A 15,221-nucleotide genomic window follows, 5' to 3' on the forward strand; every position below is an offset into this window, starting at 1 on the left:
TCTGCGCTGTTACGTTCAGCATTTATGGGACTGTAGTGACCCACTTCTGCCTTACCTTAGCACCAATCTTGTCATCAATGGCACGAGTGCGTTTTTTAAGCCGTATAGATTTGGGTCTGTGAAATGATTGTTGAATGAGATAGAGAGATAGTTTCTGTGGTCCTGCCTGCACGTGAGGATGATAGCAGTCGCTTCTGCCCACCGGGTCACGCACCACCTGCCGCGCGGCTGTCTGTATGGAGGACCTTTCTCTCCCTTAAAGTAAGCATTGTAGTTTAAAAATAATATGAAATAAATACCAGTTATATTAGTGGGGTGAAAACCTTTCTGCAGGCAAGCAAGCAATCTGTTTAAGAATAATAGAAGTTGATGCACTTCATCACTTGAACTCTTTGATTCAAAGAGGAGCCGATCCCATTCAGTTTTCTAGGTACAAGTGATGACTATGAAATTCAGCTAACGTTTGCAAAACTGTGTTTATTTTTTTAAGCATCAGGTTTTGGAAAGAAAAATGTAGGACAAGCTACATAGTTACCATAACAGTGCCTTCAACTTATTTTCACCTGATAAGTGGAGAATTGTATGAGAAATCACAGCAAACAGCTCCCAGTCACATGCTAGCTGATCAAGGTCCATAAAAATTCTCAAAGCAACCATTGGAACTAAAGTCTCCTTCCCTGACAATATGATACAGTGTCTAGCATATGAGAGAACTTGTCAGTTCAGACAAGAATTTAATTACACATGCTTAACTGTGTACCTGAGCATGAACCTCTGCTCGCATTTTTAAAGGGACTACTTGCAGTGTGTAAACATGTACGTTTATCACTGGCATGACGAGCTGCCAGTTAAATCAGAGAAAACATTTCCATTTACTTCAGTGGGAGATGGACTGTTTGCCTTCTCTGCAGCTTTCTCACCAGAAAACTAAAGAAGCCTGCAATAATACTCTCACTGTGACAGTTTCTTCCATCAGATAGATATATTTTGATATTTTCACTTATCTACATGTAAGATCAAGCTCATCATACTGCAGCCCATAATCATCTTCTCACAAATGGGGCTTGTTGTATTTAATCAGTATGTCTTCACTGCCTTTTAGAGGAACTCCCGTGTAATGGTTATTTGAACATGGCTACTGTTTGCTTTTTCCAATTTTATTGTAAAACAGTCAAGTGGGAAAATGCAGAACGTTTTTCATTGAGCTAAAATGTAATTAAGTGGAATTGAGTAGTTACGTTTAAAATACGCCTAGCAAGTGTTTCTGGTATGTCTTCTATTTTTGTAGCAACATGTAAGATGCAGTGCTTACTGAGATTTGCACACATTCCTTTTGGAAAAGCACAAGTCGTCAAATAAATCAGCGCCTGTGTTCATCCAAAACAATCCCCAGGTATTGTGAGGATACTCTTGAAGTTACACAAACTGGTGAACTTGGGTGAAGAGCTGTCACTAATTTAACATAAGGGGTAAATGGTATCCTTTCTTGTCACTGCTTTTCATACTTTGTCACTGATTAAGATCATGAGATGAGTTGGTGGACAAAATCATGATGAATAATTTATGTAAGAAATTAGCATATGCTCTATTAGTGAAATCACCTTGGCAAGGACACCTCTTTTTTTCAAAGATGTGTCAGCTGAACCCATTGAGATGAGGTTTTGCTGGGCAGCTCCATCGCAGGTACCTCTGGGCCTGAGGAGCCACACGTAGAAGAGAGCAAGGACCTCATGGTACCACCAGCATTGTCAAATCCATCTGCACGGATGCTGAGTCCGGCTGTGTCCAGCCCCCGGCACGCTCCCAGTGCATCTGCCCCTTGGGGTCCAAAGGTGAAGGCCATGTGCTGGTGTGCCCCTGGCCAACAGAGGCAGTTTGGGGAGGAAGAAAGTCACTTGAGCAAGGGAAGGTCCTACTCTCTGGAATGTCTGAGGAGCTGTTGGGAGAATTTTCTTGCAGAGTGTCTTGCACCAGCTGTAGGTTATGGGATGTGAGGAGGAAATAACGAGTGAGGGTGGGAGGGGGAGTGCGGGGAAGGTGAAGCAGAGGTAAGCGTGGTGACCAGCGGGGTGCACTCAAAGCTGGGAGCGGGCAGTGGCAAGCCGGGGCTGCTGCGCTGAAGCAAGGGCCAACCTTCACATGTCCGCAGCCCTGAGTGCAGAAACCAAACCAGCCATTTATTATTACGGGCCATTTTCAGGTTCTTGTATGCACTGTGTGTTTTTAGCAGAGAAGAGACTTCAGCAGATGTCAGTGTATGGGTGTGGGATTGTCTCCGGCTTGATCATAGAGCCATGAAGTTGGGAAAACAGAAGAAAAGCTTCTGGGACATTTCCACCATTTCCTAGCAAAAGCTTTGTCACTCCCTTCTGCATATTTTCTAGGCAAGCTAGGTCAGGTGTGGGTGGCACAGTGGTAGGTGCAGTCATGCCAGTTGGGTTGCTCATCACCTTCCAACATGTTGGTTTTAAAGTTTTATCTTCTATACATGGAAAGATTTCTACTACCAAAAAACTCCTCTGAATACACTTGCAGGATCTTCCACAATGGAGTTGGTAATCAAGTATCACAGAACAGTCCCAGATTCCATATGAAATATCTTCATTCTTTTAAGCTGGCTTTCTTGTCATTCCTTAATTGACGAGGCACTCTCTTTGCTCATGAGCCGACTCCTGATGACCATGCTGCTGTGCCTTGATATCTGGTCCTGGAACTCTGAAGTCATAAAGAAATACAGGATTGGATCCAAGCAGCAGTCCAGACTCGCAAGACTTAAGCAAAAGGGTTGGGCATAGAGCGTGATGGTACTGAGGAAGCAGTCTGTAATGACATTTTCTTTCACCAACATGTAGAAAAAGAAGTTGATGTGGTATGGTGCAAAACACACGCAGAAGACAATGGCACACATTGAAACCATCCTTAAAGCCTTCCGCCTCTCGCTACTGTTTTGCAGTGGTATCTGGAAGCCCCGAAGAGAGTCTTTTGTTTTCCATGTACAGAATAAAATAATGATGAGTGGGCCGACGAAGCCGAAAAGCTCCGCCGTGCCTGTCATCAGCACAGTGGCCACCTTGCTGTCGATCTGCCGGACCTGAAGGTCTGCAAAGCAGGTATTTGTGTTTTTGGCCAGGCCATAGCTCCGCATGATGGGGAATGGCAAGCATGCCACCCCAACGAAGAGCCACACCACAGCGCTGATAGCTACGTCATACCGCCGCTTCCAGTCCTTGGCTTTGAATGGCTGATACAGGAAAAAATACCGCTGGATGCTGATGCAGGTGAGGAAACAAATGCTGGCATACATGTTGAGGTACTTCAGGTAGAAACACAGTAAGCAAAGGAACCTCCCGAAAGGCCACGTGGAGTTAATGTAATAATATATTCGCAATGGCAGTGAGAGGACGTGAGCCAGGTCGGCCACGGCCAGGTTGATCATGAAAATGACGGCTTTGTTCTTCTTGCTGATGAAGCGGCACAAGACCCACAGGGCAGCGCTGTTTGCCAGGAGGCCGGGGATAAATATGAGGGTGTATGTGGTTGCGTACAGGCTGTTTTTGAACGTTATGTTGTGACTGGAGCAGGTCTGGTTGCTCTGTGTCATGACTGGGCTGCTGGAAATTTCTGTTGTGGTATAGTGTGGGTGGGTCATTCCTGTAGAGGACAAAAATAGGGGCTGTAAAGGCAAAGGCACTGCAAGAGTTGTCAATATTCACATTTGCATTTCTTATTTGACTATTCAGTAGAAAATAGAGGTTTGGAAGTGTCTTCTGTGTAAAGTGTCCTGCTGTCTTCTTCAAAGCTGCCCTTTCAGAGGTCTCCCACTATTCGCACAGAGGTGGGGAACCATTCCTGTTGCGTCAGTCCCCTTGCTGGGCTGGCTGAGTGCCATAAGTATGGGTGAAGCTGGGCCGTACTGCTAATAGAGGAGCAGGAGAAGCTGCCTGTCCTAGCCATCTCCTCAAGGTCATCTGCAGTTTGGTCTCTGGGTAGCGGGGGAGGAATACGTGGAAGAGAGGTGTGCCACAGCCCAGCTTCAGCGCATGATGAACCACATGGCCCAATGACCAAAATGTGGGTGCCAACCTCTGAATCATACTGGCCATTAAGTTGTACGTCGGGCAATGTGGGGGTGACGTCTCCTGAACCCATCAGTGGACCTCATGGACCCATCTTCTCTAGCATGGTGGGGACAGGCCATGTGCAAAAGGGTGGCAGAGTTTGGCTGTTGTGAATGCAGCCAATGCTCCTGAAGTGTGCTGCCCGTGTATTTAATGTACTCTGCTAATGTAACAAGCAGAGACCTAATCAGATCACCAGCTTCCATTCCTCATCACCCCAGCAGCCTCAGTGTAGCACTATTTTCCATCAGATAATTTTATTTTTACATGCTGCTAATTTCTGGCTCTCCTTTGAATCAGATGAGTACGGGTGGTGAAACGTCTCATGTTTAACTGCTGGGCCATCTTTCGTCAGCTTGTGTAACTGGGACTTGTCTTCAGTAAGGCAACACAGGTAGGAGGAGTTTGGCTTTATCGGGTATTTCCCCATAGGGTTATAATTCTCATTACAGTGATTCCCTCCTGTGTCTAATCTAACTTAAAATTGAATATTAGCTTCCTATTTCATATGGCACTGCAGACACTGATTCATTCCTTCTGACTCATTTCCTGCACACTGGCAAGGGGCATTTGCCAGAATAAGTGTCTCCTTAGGTACATATTAGTAACCTGTACCCTGTTTTTTTTCCTTCGTGTTACAAAAAAAAAAAAAAAAAAAGAGTAGAGTTTAGAGCTCTCAAGTGACAAAGCTGTTTTCAGCTTGTTAATCATTGCAGTACTTGGACTTGGCAGCTCATACAGACACAGTTCAAGGCTGCTACGGAAGGGTTGTAAGTCAGACTCCAGAAATGTCCAGACATGGCAAGGTCCCAGTATGGGACACAGGCCACCCTCACCATGGGTGCAGTGGCTCTGGCTGACGCTGAGGGTGAGCAGAGCCACCTAACCAATGCTCCTGCAGGCTCCTCAAACAGATGTTGCTGCTAACTTTCTTGCTTTTCTTTTTAAATTTGTCTTTCATTTTCTCACAATCTTCAAAAAGCAAGGTCTGTTGTTTATCTCCTGCAGCACCCTCAGCTCAAGCAGCTGGGCTGCATCCTTCAGTTACACCAGACATCAAAGAAATGCTGCAGTCAAGAAACCCTCTGTCTAATCCCTTTCATTTCACCAAGATGGCATGGGTACACGGGGGCCAGGCGTCTCTGGGCACACCTCCCAGGCTGCTTTTGTCCCTCCCTGGCAATCCCTCCAGTCTGCAGTTCGCTCCCGGTAACCTTTGCCCCAAGGCAGCTCTGGGATGAGATGCTTTGCTCCGTGGTGGGGTGTCCCCAGCTGCCCCCCTCCAGGACACCACAGCCTTGCTGCTATCGTGAGGCCATAACGTGCCCATGGGGTGGAAAGAGGCTCAGAGGGTGCTGGAAACAAGAGGGAAAGATGCATCTGGCCTGTGGCCTTATCTCCACTGGTCTGAGAAGCAACATTGGAGGCCTGCTCTCCTTTCTGGTGCTCCTCAGGACACCAAGACAGGGAGTGGACAGGGAATGGAGCTGAGCACCGGGGTGTTCACTCAGGGCATTGCTTCTCAGAGCAGTAAATTTGGGTTATATCCCTTTCCTTGAGACTGCTGTGAATTTCTGGCGCCCAGGACGTTTGTGATCCCTTTCCATCTGGTTTGTCTGCAGCTCTAGCTGGCCGTGCTCTCTGCTGCCCTTGTCTGTGGTAAGAGCACAGCTCATTACACCTGATTTTGGCCCCTTCAAGGGACCTCACACTTTGCCAATAAGCCATTAAGAGCAACTTTCAAAGTTACTAGCTGCCTGCTTTCCCCTGCGTGTCAAGGTTAGACTGACTGGCGGGTGCTCCTCCAAAACACAAGTGTTAGATGGTTGCTGAAACCACGGAGGGTTAGGTACATTTGCAAAATGTTCTATTTTAAGGACATGCTTATATTTAAATGCTGGCCAGTGAAGACATGTTCTTCAGTTCAAATGAGTCATAACAGTCAATGTGCTAATTGAGGTCCCTAGATACAGTTAGGCTTATTTACACTTCATATGACAGCTAATGACCAGACCACAAGGTCAGAAATCAGAATAATCAAGTGCAGGCTGCTGACTCAAACTGGCCTCTGAAAGGAACCGTTTTGGGTAAACTGTGTCCGGGACGTGTCTGCTATAACATGAGAGTGATGCTCAGTGCACCCGCTTGATACCAGCATTCAGCCTTCACTTTCTGATTGCAGCAAACTGATAGACACGAGCACAGGGCTGGGCTGCAAGGGCTGCAGGGTGCCCGAGACCCTGGTGGAGCTCACAGCACGCAGAGGTTCCCCCTTGGCCTTCATCTTCGTTTGCTAATTGTCCACAAGGTGTCAGAGTTAATCAAGATTTCATTTCTTTGCCCTCCTCTTTAAGGTATTTTTCTCTTTAAGGTATTTTTCTAACCCCCAAGGGACCAGGGCTGTCTGAGTGGCAGGAGGTGGAGGCGGTGGTGTGATCGTGTTCTCATGACTTTGTGTTGCTATCTTCTAGGGTGATCCCAAATGATGGGGATGATCTTAAAAGTCTTTTCCAACCTAAATGATTCTATGATTCTATAAGCAATAGGACAAGAGGAAATGGCCCCAAGTTGCACCAGGGGAGGGTTAGATTTGGATATTAGGAAAAATTTCTTCACTGAAAAGGTGGTCAGGCATTGGAACAGGCTGCCCAGGGATGTGCTGGAGTCCCCATCCCTGGAAATATTTAAAAAACATGTAGATGTGGTGCTTAGAGGCATGGTTTAGTGGTGGACTCAGCAGTCCTGAGGTAGTGGTTGGCCCTGATGATCTTAAAGGTCCTTTCCAACCTTAAGAATTCTATGATTCAAATTGAAAAAGTCTTATGTTGCTGAAAAAGTGATATTAGGAAAAAAGTGCTGCCAGGGGTAGTCCTCGTTGCCAGTATTTACAGGTAGAAAAGTCCTAAAAAGCTGCACTTTGATGGAGACCAGGGAGCTGCTTTGACAAAAGGTTATAAAATCTGATCAGTGGAAATGTGGATGATGTCCCATCCCCACCACCCCAAGCAAATGTAAAACTGTGTTTGATGAACAGGAGATGTATGGCCCGTGGAGTCAGAAAAAGCCTCTCCTTGGCATCTGAAGGACTCAGCATCAGGCCATTTACAGTGAAGTGGACTGAGCAGGGTGACCTGGCTGGCAGTGCAAAAGCCTTGACGCAATTAATATATACGTGGGTGATGTCTGCTGGCTCATCAGAACAGGGCACTTTCTGAGAACAAATCAAAGTCATAAAAATATAATGAGATTAAACCATCTCTTACGACAAAATGCACCCAGGCATATGCACAGGGGACGAAAATGATTGTTTCTGTCCTTCCTCCCACTTCTCTTGTTGAGATTAAAGCTTCACCCCACACTGTCCCCTTATCTTCACACCCGTGCACAAAAGCAGACACAAAATTTCTGTCTGAAATTAGGTCTCCAAAGCTGTAAAGAAAGCAAACCCATTTGCTGCAAGATGTGTGTACAGCAAAGGTAGAAGTCTGAAAAGCTCCATCAGATTTTATCAATGCCTATTTACGTATTGCAGGGAGACAGCTCTTACTGCAACTTAGAGTATGAAATTTACCAAAAAATCTGGTAGTAAATAAGTATACTGTTATCTAACTTCTATTTTTTACATTTTAATTAGAGTCTGTTTTTCTGAGGCTGTTGTGGTAAGGACATAATTAAGTGCACATGTTATTACTTGTAGCTGGAGGTGTGGAAACTAAACATGGCATTTCTAGGAAAAAGGTGTTCATCTTGATAGGACTGAGAAACACTGGAATGTCATTCCAGAGTCCTGGATCTTTCTGGCATGCCCATCAGCAGACTGGTTAATTGATTTGATTAAGACACAAATTCCTCTACACTCTGCCCTCATTGCATGGCCATGAATGTCTCACACTATTGCACTCACTTTGGTATGAAACCACTGCAGTCAGGAGTGGAAAGTTCTACAGTTAAGGGTACTTTTTCTGGTTTTCATCTTCCGCAAAAAAAAAAAAAAAAAAAAAAAAAAAAAAAAAGGGCAGATCTGGGTTGTCTGATCGGTTGTGATGAGTTGTTTTCAGTTTGCAACACTAGCCTAATTCTCACTAATTCTCATTTCTGCAGCTCAGGCAGCTGAAGAAGCAGGGCATGCTCAGGCAGCAGGACCCCGGCAGCCTCACTGGAGCGCTTGCCCCAGGCTGGGTGTAGGGCTGTCCCATGGATGAACTTCCATCATGGATGCAGTTCCTATGGCTGGTGATGATTGCACAGGAGCCAAGGTCCCAGCACTTTCACTTGACACCAGAAAACATGCCTTTGAACAAAAAATTCAGACTCTTCACACATCCGACTGCTCCAGCCTGATGCTGAAGTCCTCTCCTACATACATCTGCAGCAAACCAGATCTGACATACTGACTCACCTTCGGTGCAATTCCCTTTCAATTTACTTTAAGAAATTTCAGATTCAGGGGCCACCCACTAGAATCCTGTCTATGAGTGCCGAACCGTGGATGTGCTACTTTGCTGAGTTCCCCTCAAAGCTGAACTGCCAGTGCAAGTGAACCTCAAGCCCATCAATAAACCACCTTTTACAAAATACAATTGGAAAGCTTCAGTCCACGAAGTAAGTTAAGTTTTAATCCAGACCCCAGTGACTGCAGTCTGAATTAGGAATTAAAACTGCCTCAGGATTCTCATTAACAAAGCCAGGTCCAAGCAATCCTGCTATTTTTGTCATCTTGTGTCCCCCTGACTAATATTTATTTCCTACTACTGCAACTCAATCAAAGAGCATTGGATGGTACAAAGACAGGCAGCATGTACATTATTTTTATGATTATATACATCACCACTAGAAAATACAGATTTGCAAGTTTCCCTTACTGTCAAGTATGATTTTAAAATAAAATCTATTCCCTCAGAAATCAGGCAAAAGAAGGAAATCGTGCCTAGCAATGACACTGAAGAGCAGTTGGAGAACCGCTAATTGCCCACGCAAAAACATTTTGCTTTCTCTAGCAACAGCAATTTCATGCAGCCGCCGTTTCAACTCCTCCATGTGTTCATACAGAGGATTGGCGCGCAAAGAGGGCTGCTGTTTTTTCACGACTCAAAGTGCCACAAACCTCCTCCTGGCAAGAGCCAATCCCTAAAGAAAAAGTCTGAGGACAGCAACTGCTTTTGTAGGAAACAGCACAAGCCCGTTAACATTGGTTATAGTTCACAAAGAGAGAGCTTAAAAGCAGCCTTACCTTTTCAGGCAGGAACCCCGCTAAGCGCAACTGTGCTGTCAGGAGGAAGTTCAGTGCTCTGTCTGCACCGCAGCAGCCTTGTTTACATGTGCACGGTGTCCTGAATGACATCACTGGGTGCTGCAAGGTGCTGCTTTGCCTGCGACTCAATGCTGGGGCTGCCACCGGGGTGGGTGCCCGGCTCGCAGCCCCCACCTGCTTCTGTGGGACTCGCTCGGCTCTGAGTCCTGGCCAGGCATATGCACAGTTGCCCAAAAATCAGGTTTGTGTGCCTCCATCCTAGGTGTTTCCTCTACTGCTGCTCTGCCAGGGTGACTTGGCACCCCTTAGGCTGCTGTGAGGGAGAGGGTCCCAAGTGGAGCTGGGTGCTGCTCTGTGCAGGGCACCCCTTCCTCTTCTCCCACTCTTCCTCCTCTCCAAGCACAGCTCCAAGCTGACTGTGGAAACACTCCAGAGGTTTCTGCCTGCTTCTCCCTGGGAAGTTTAGCTTTGTTCTCACCTCCTGATCATCAAATCACAGAATCATTTAGGCTGGAAAAGACCTTTAAGATCATCGAGTCCAACCGTTAACGCAGCACTGCCAAGCCCACCACTGACCCACGTCCTCTTCAGTCCCAAGGGGCTGTGTGAGCCGCTCAGCTGGTGGTTGCTCTGTTTCACCTCGCACTAAGTCCTCTTGCTGACGGAGTCTAACTTCCCAATGGCTTTTTATAGCGCTCGTGTGAGCCTTGCTTGACAGTTCTCTTGAACGAAATAAAGAGGCAGCTCAGTTTGCACTTGGCTGGAGCTCGCTGCCAGCAATGCCAAACGGTGGCACTTCTGAAGTGGCTTAAAAAAATGGGGTGAAATCCAGCCTCACCCTTTTCCCAGGGGGGAAATGCATTAGTGAGGATAGGGATTTATCCACTCAGAGGATCTAATTGGATTTTCAGAAGGCCACTGGGAATCTGATCTGTTTTCCCTACTCAGGATCAGCCCCTGGCTTGCAGCGCACAACTGTCCCTGTAGCTCAGCAGTGCAGCTCTGCTGTGTCATGGTTTAAGGGTGTGAATCAGCTGCTACCTGACGTGGGGACAATGTAGGCGATGCCTGACTGCTCAGAAACTCAGAAACCCAAAACCAGTGGCTCTGGTTCAAATAAGAATGCCCCACAATGAACGCCCCCTACAACGCAGTGCTGTGCTTTTATGGCAGTCCTGTTTCCATGAATTGTCAAAGGAGGTTGGGAGACTGTCAGATGTTTATTTTAAAACTATTTATATGGGCTTCATGAAAAGCAATAGTGAGCTTTTGGCTGATGTTGCAATATTTATCAGTACATCCTGTTTAGCTGATTTTTTTAAGTTGTTGATTGCAATGGAAACATTTGCTGGAATTTATCCAGTCACAAAGTTGTCTTTAACATAAAATCACCACACAATACTCTGCAGCCCAACAAGATAAGCAGAGGCTCATTTGGGAACAGTAATTCAGAGACAGTTCGCTGATTGACCTGACTAACGTTTGTGGAAAACAAACATTATCAGCTCTTCTGCAGATGCTCTCTTGTCTGTATGAACTTCCATCCATAATTGTTTCAGCCCTCACTCAGTTGTCACTAATAGACCTGACTGATTTGAGCAAAAGCCACAATCTTTGTGGGAAGGAGAGGTTAAGTTAATCACAGCTGCACCTGTACATGTCAGTACGCGAAACACTGCAGTTAGAAAAGTAAACTATAACAATAAAAGAGGTTGCTTGTGAAAAGACACTACATACTTAAATACAGGTCTACTTACAGTAAGAAGAGATGCAGCTACTGTTGCTCTCTACTCATGCAGATAAATTGTTCTGGCAGTCTGGTTTAGGGCACATTGTTATATGAGAAGTGTAGGGCCAAGAAAGGGATGTAAAGGCACAAGTTATAGCTCCTGCAGAATCGTTCTGCTGAATTTCTTCATGCTTAAATTTACACAGTTGAAGAGAGGGGATAACATTTTCCTGTCTGAAACTGAAGGATGTTTGTGGCTGGGACTTTTGTAAGACTCAGCTAGAAGATTACAAACATTTTAAAAACTTCTAAGTGACCCCGTTCAGTACCATGCATGCTTGGTACTGGATGAGGACTATGGTATAGCCAGCCTGGAGGATCTGAACCTTGCTTACCAGTATTGCATATCAGTTATCCTGCAGGCAAGGAGTGAGGAAGTGGCTTTTTCTGCTGATAAAACTGAACTTATTCTAGGGATTTTGCAGACAGTTACACTGGTTATAGATGTGCTCTCCCTACAGATCTGTTTGCCCTAATTATGTAGGTAAAACGTCAGTTTGTATAGCATGCCAAAGACTGTTCCAGCTCTCGGTTATTGCTTACCAGAATCATGAGCTTGCCAGAAATATTTGCTACCATAATTACCTATATTAGAGGAGAGCTTGACTCCGGCAAAACAGCATGGGCAATATTTCCTGGAGTTCAGAGAAGGGGCTTGACCTCAGTTTTATCTGTGCTGCTCTGTGTTGGTTAAAGTCATGAGAGCAATACACACTCTCATGGCTTAAATGCCAAAAGCAGCTCCACGTTTGCCTGTTTGCTCATTAGGAAGCTTGTTTCAAGAATGAATGCATGTAGAAACGTGTTACTCTGCCTTTTTCATGCTTCTGTTTCCCTTCTGAGTTCTTTTCAAAACCCAAGATTATGTTGCTACTATGTGTCGTACCAGGCAATAACAGCATCAGTGCATTTTAGCTCATGGAATATTTGAAGCAGGGTCTTTTAAATATGCATATTTTCCATATGTATAAGGGAAGAAGTCACATAAGGAAAAAAATCAATCTCCGATGAAACAAATTACAGCTCTTTAGTAAGAACCAGGGGGAAAACAATTGCATGTCTAAATTATTATTAGTATCACTAATATTATGTAATTATTAGCATTTGCTTGAAATAAAGACTTAGAGTTAGATCTTATGTCATAGCATGGAATACAAATTTAGTTTACTGTCAACTCAAGCCTTTGTGGTACAGAAAAGCAGATATTCAGTGAAAGATACTACCGGAAAGTTATATGAGTTTCATCAAAAGTTGTACTATGACAGACAGAAAGTAAATATTTGTATCCTGATTGTCTGTTTTCTTATGGATAATTAGACGGGCTTATTTAAAGGAGTACAATGTCTTATAATAGAAAGTGAAAAGCATACATGCAGATTCAAGTACCTAAATATGCTGTTTATTTTAAAATCCTCGTGCATGGTATAAATCAGATAACAAAAAAAGGAACACAGAATAGCAAACATTTCAAAATTCTGTACTTTTATCTGTGTATTTGGGCCTCCAGATGGTAATCATATTTTCCCTTGCAAAAAAACCCAATGAGCAGGCATATTGAGAAGGTAAAACCTGGGTGTACTGTGAGAAATAACTTCTAATTACCTGCCTGAATTTTTATGGCAACTGAAATATCATTGCTCATTACTGACTCTTTTTGCTGTTACAGAGCTACAATTACATAGCATAGTTAAATCATGGTCTTGGTAATTTCCTCTAGTCCTAGTACAGATGCATGTGTTACTTTTGTCCAAAAGAGAGGCAGATTCTGTTTGAAATAGATAGGTTTTTAATTGAAAACAGGAGCATTTCCTAACAGAGGAGCCTGCTAGTTCTGCCTTAGTTCATCACTGACTACATCCCACAATACTCACTCCCTTCTGTGGGTTCTTGAAACTGTGAGTAGATAATGAACTGAAAACATTCGTATCCCAGTGTTTCTACAGTAACAGAAATATTCCTCTCTGACATCAGAAAAAGAATGGAAATCTTAGAATGTTTTGGAGTCTGGGGTACCCAAAACCTTGGAAGTTCACCCCAGATTTTATTCAGACCAGCTGAGCACCTCAAATTTCTGGAACTGTATGAAACTGAGATTTTCTCATGGGAGATTTGAGGCTTGCCAATACCAGCTGCAAGTGTTTACCCATCAAAACTGCTGCTCTTATTAACAAAAAATAACTTACTGTTATTTACTTCTGAAGTTCTGTTTTGTAGCAGGAACTAAAAAGGAAGAAATATGTCTTCTACTCTAACACACCAGAGCCTCTGAGAAGTGTTTTCCATGAGCTGATACTAAAATTAGTTTCATTGGTTGCCTTTGCTACAACTTCTTTACCATCCTTTACAGTTCAGAATCCCTTGACACACAGAATCCAGTAACCTATGGCCTTTTGGAGGGGATAAAAGAAAATTTTGTAGGGGAGGAACCCTGAGGGGGAGGAAGGTGTGCTTCATTTTGTCAGTGGCGATTTTAAACTCTTTGCCCAGTTTGTCCAAGAAGCATGCAGAAGTTCTCTTTCCAAGGGGTTCTGTGTAGCGGTGAGTAACCCTGCAGCAGCTGCTGCAAGCCTGCACATGTGATTCCTTTTTCTTATCTGCACATGTGTTGAACACAGCCTTTATGGGCCGTTAGGAGCTTTACGCTAACTCACTGCCTGGCAGTGTTCCCAGAGGAGAAAGACTGGCACAATTTGGTGAGATCCAACCAAATGTAAAGGCTATTATTATTTTTTAGGCTTTAGAGCTCTCTGCTTAAAGATCTTCTAGTATCAGATCGTCATACTAAGGGAACTGAAATCATAGAAGCTAGCTGCTGGAGTTGTGTCAGCTCTTACATGCTGGTGGCTAATCCCTCTTGTATTATTGGCAAGCCAATTACAAGAGTAGTCAGTAGTAATGGAAGTCTGCAATAGTGGTGTGAACTTGTACATCCTCAGGTTGTTGTCGTTGGGAACCTACCTGAAATACAACAGCTGGCCTTCAGGAAATGAAACTTTCAACTTGTATTGGAACCACTGGGGCATTCCCATGCCCACAGCTCACCCTCCCGCCCAAGCCAGCAGACAGAGTAACTGTAAAGTGTGGTAGCACCTGGGTCAGCAGGGGAAAGCTCATGAAACTGGTGTGGGAAGATTCATGGTTCTGAATTCAAGTATATTCATGTTTGCAGTACTTCCTTTCAGCAGACCAAAAGAGTTCCCACCCATTTTGCAATACTGCGTACCAGCATGTGAGAGCACAGCATGATTTAACACGCATGGAGAGGCAGAGAAGTGGGCACCAGGAAGGCTGGAAGAAACACGAGGCTGCTTCAAAAGCCTTTGGTGTGCCAATGTCCCAAACTGACATTGCAGGCTGCTGCAGCCTGCACAAGATGGCTGTGAAGGGCAAGCATTTTCATGTGAACTGGAACACAAAAAGCAATGAACTCCATGGGGGATTGCCAAGACTGGAAAACACCCTCCTAACAAATATGAGCAACTACTGCTCATGTTCTTCATCACATGTTTTTTCATAAGGCTGTGCTTCCCTTTCACTTCAACTCGGTAGACAGCAGCAAAGGTTTCAGCAAACAGGAAAATTCATTAAATGAGATCAGTGCACAGATCAAACTGTACAAGAGCAAAAGTAAGCAAGTCGACTAAAAAAAACCAAGTCAACTAAACTCAATATATCAAAATACTGGTAGGAGCCTGGCACTAAAGCTAATCCCCTGTAAGCCCCTTTTGTGTCTTCTGCCCTGAACCAAAGCCAGCTGCAGCTGAAGGAAGACGAAATCCTTTGCAACTTGCCTGGCCATCCTTCAACGTCGTAATGAAGCGCGTGCAGCCAGCAGTGCGTGGGCTGGGGCCCAAGCAGCCGTACATGCTGCTGGCAGGCCACAGGGCTAACGGGAATCCAGGCTGGAAAGCTCTCCCTGCTGCCCAGGTGGTAAAGAGGCCAAAAGGGTGCAGAAGGGCTAAGAGATACAGGAACAGTGGGACTGCAATGGAAACACCTTCTGTTTGTGCTCCGTAGGACAAGACTGTGCTATAAATGGGGTATTTCCCAAAGGAGGTTAGCC

The 15,221-nt window shown here is 44.8% G+C and overlaps 2 protein-coding genes across 3 annotated transcripts in view; one reads left to right on the plus strand and one right to left on the minus strand.

The window, feature by feature from the left end:
• LOC101916786 (fibronectin type-III domain-containing protein 3a-like) overlaps window positions 1-15,221 on the plus strand; it is a 232,835-nt gene that overhangs the window by 15,783 nt on the left and 201,831 nt on the right. The gene's annotated exons all lie outside the window — the stretch shown is intronic.
• Window positions 458-10,086, minus strand: P2RY10 (P2Y receptor family member 10). Its single transcript, XM_013303394.3, has 2 exons — window positions 9,349-10,086; window positions 458-3,651 (listed from the first exon to the last, which is right to left on the minus strand). Exon 2 carries the CDS (start codon window positions 3,647-3,649, stop codon window positions 2,627-2,629), a length of 1,023 nt encoding a protein of 340 aa, XP_013158848.1. The 5' UTR covers window positions 3,650-3,651; window positions 9,349-10,086; the 3' UTR covers window positions 458-2,626.

The sequence above is a fragment of the Falco peregrinus genome, chromosome 13, assembly GCF_023634155.1.
Source record: "Falco peregrinus isolate bFalPer1 chromosome 13, bFalPer1.pri, whole genome shotgun sequence".
Classification (NCBI taxonomy): domain Eukaryota; kingdom Metazoa; phylum Chordata; class Aves; order Falconiformes; family Falconidae; genus Falco; species Falco peregrinus.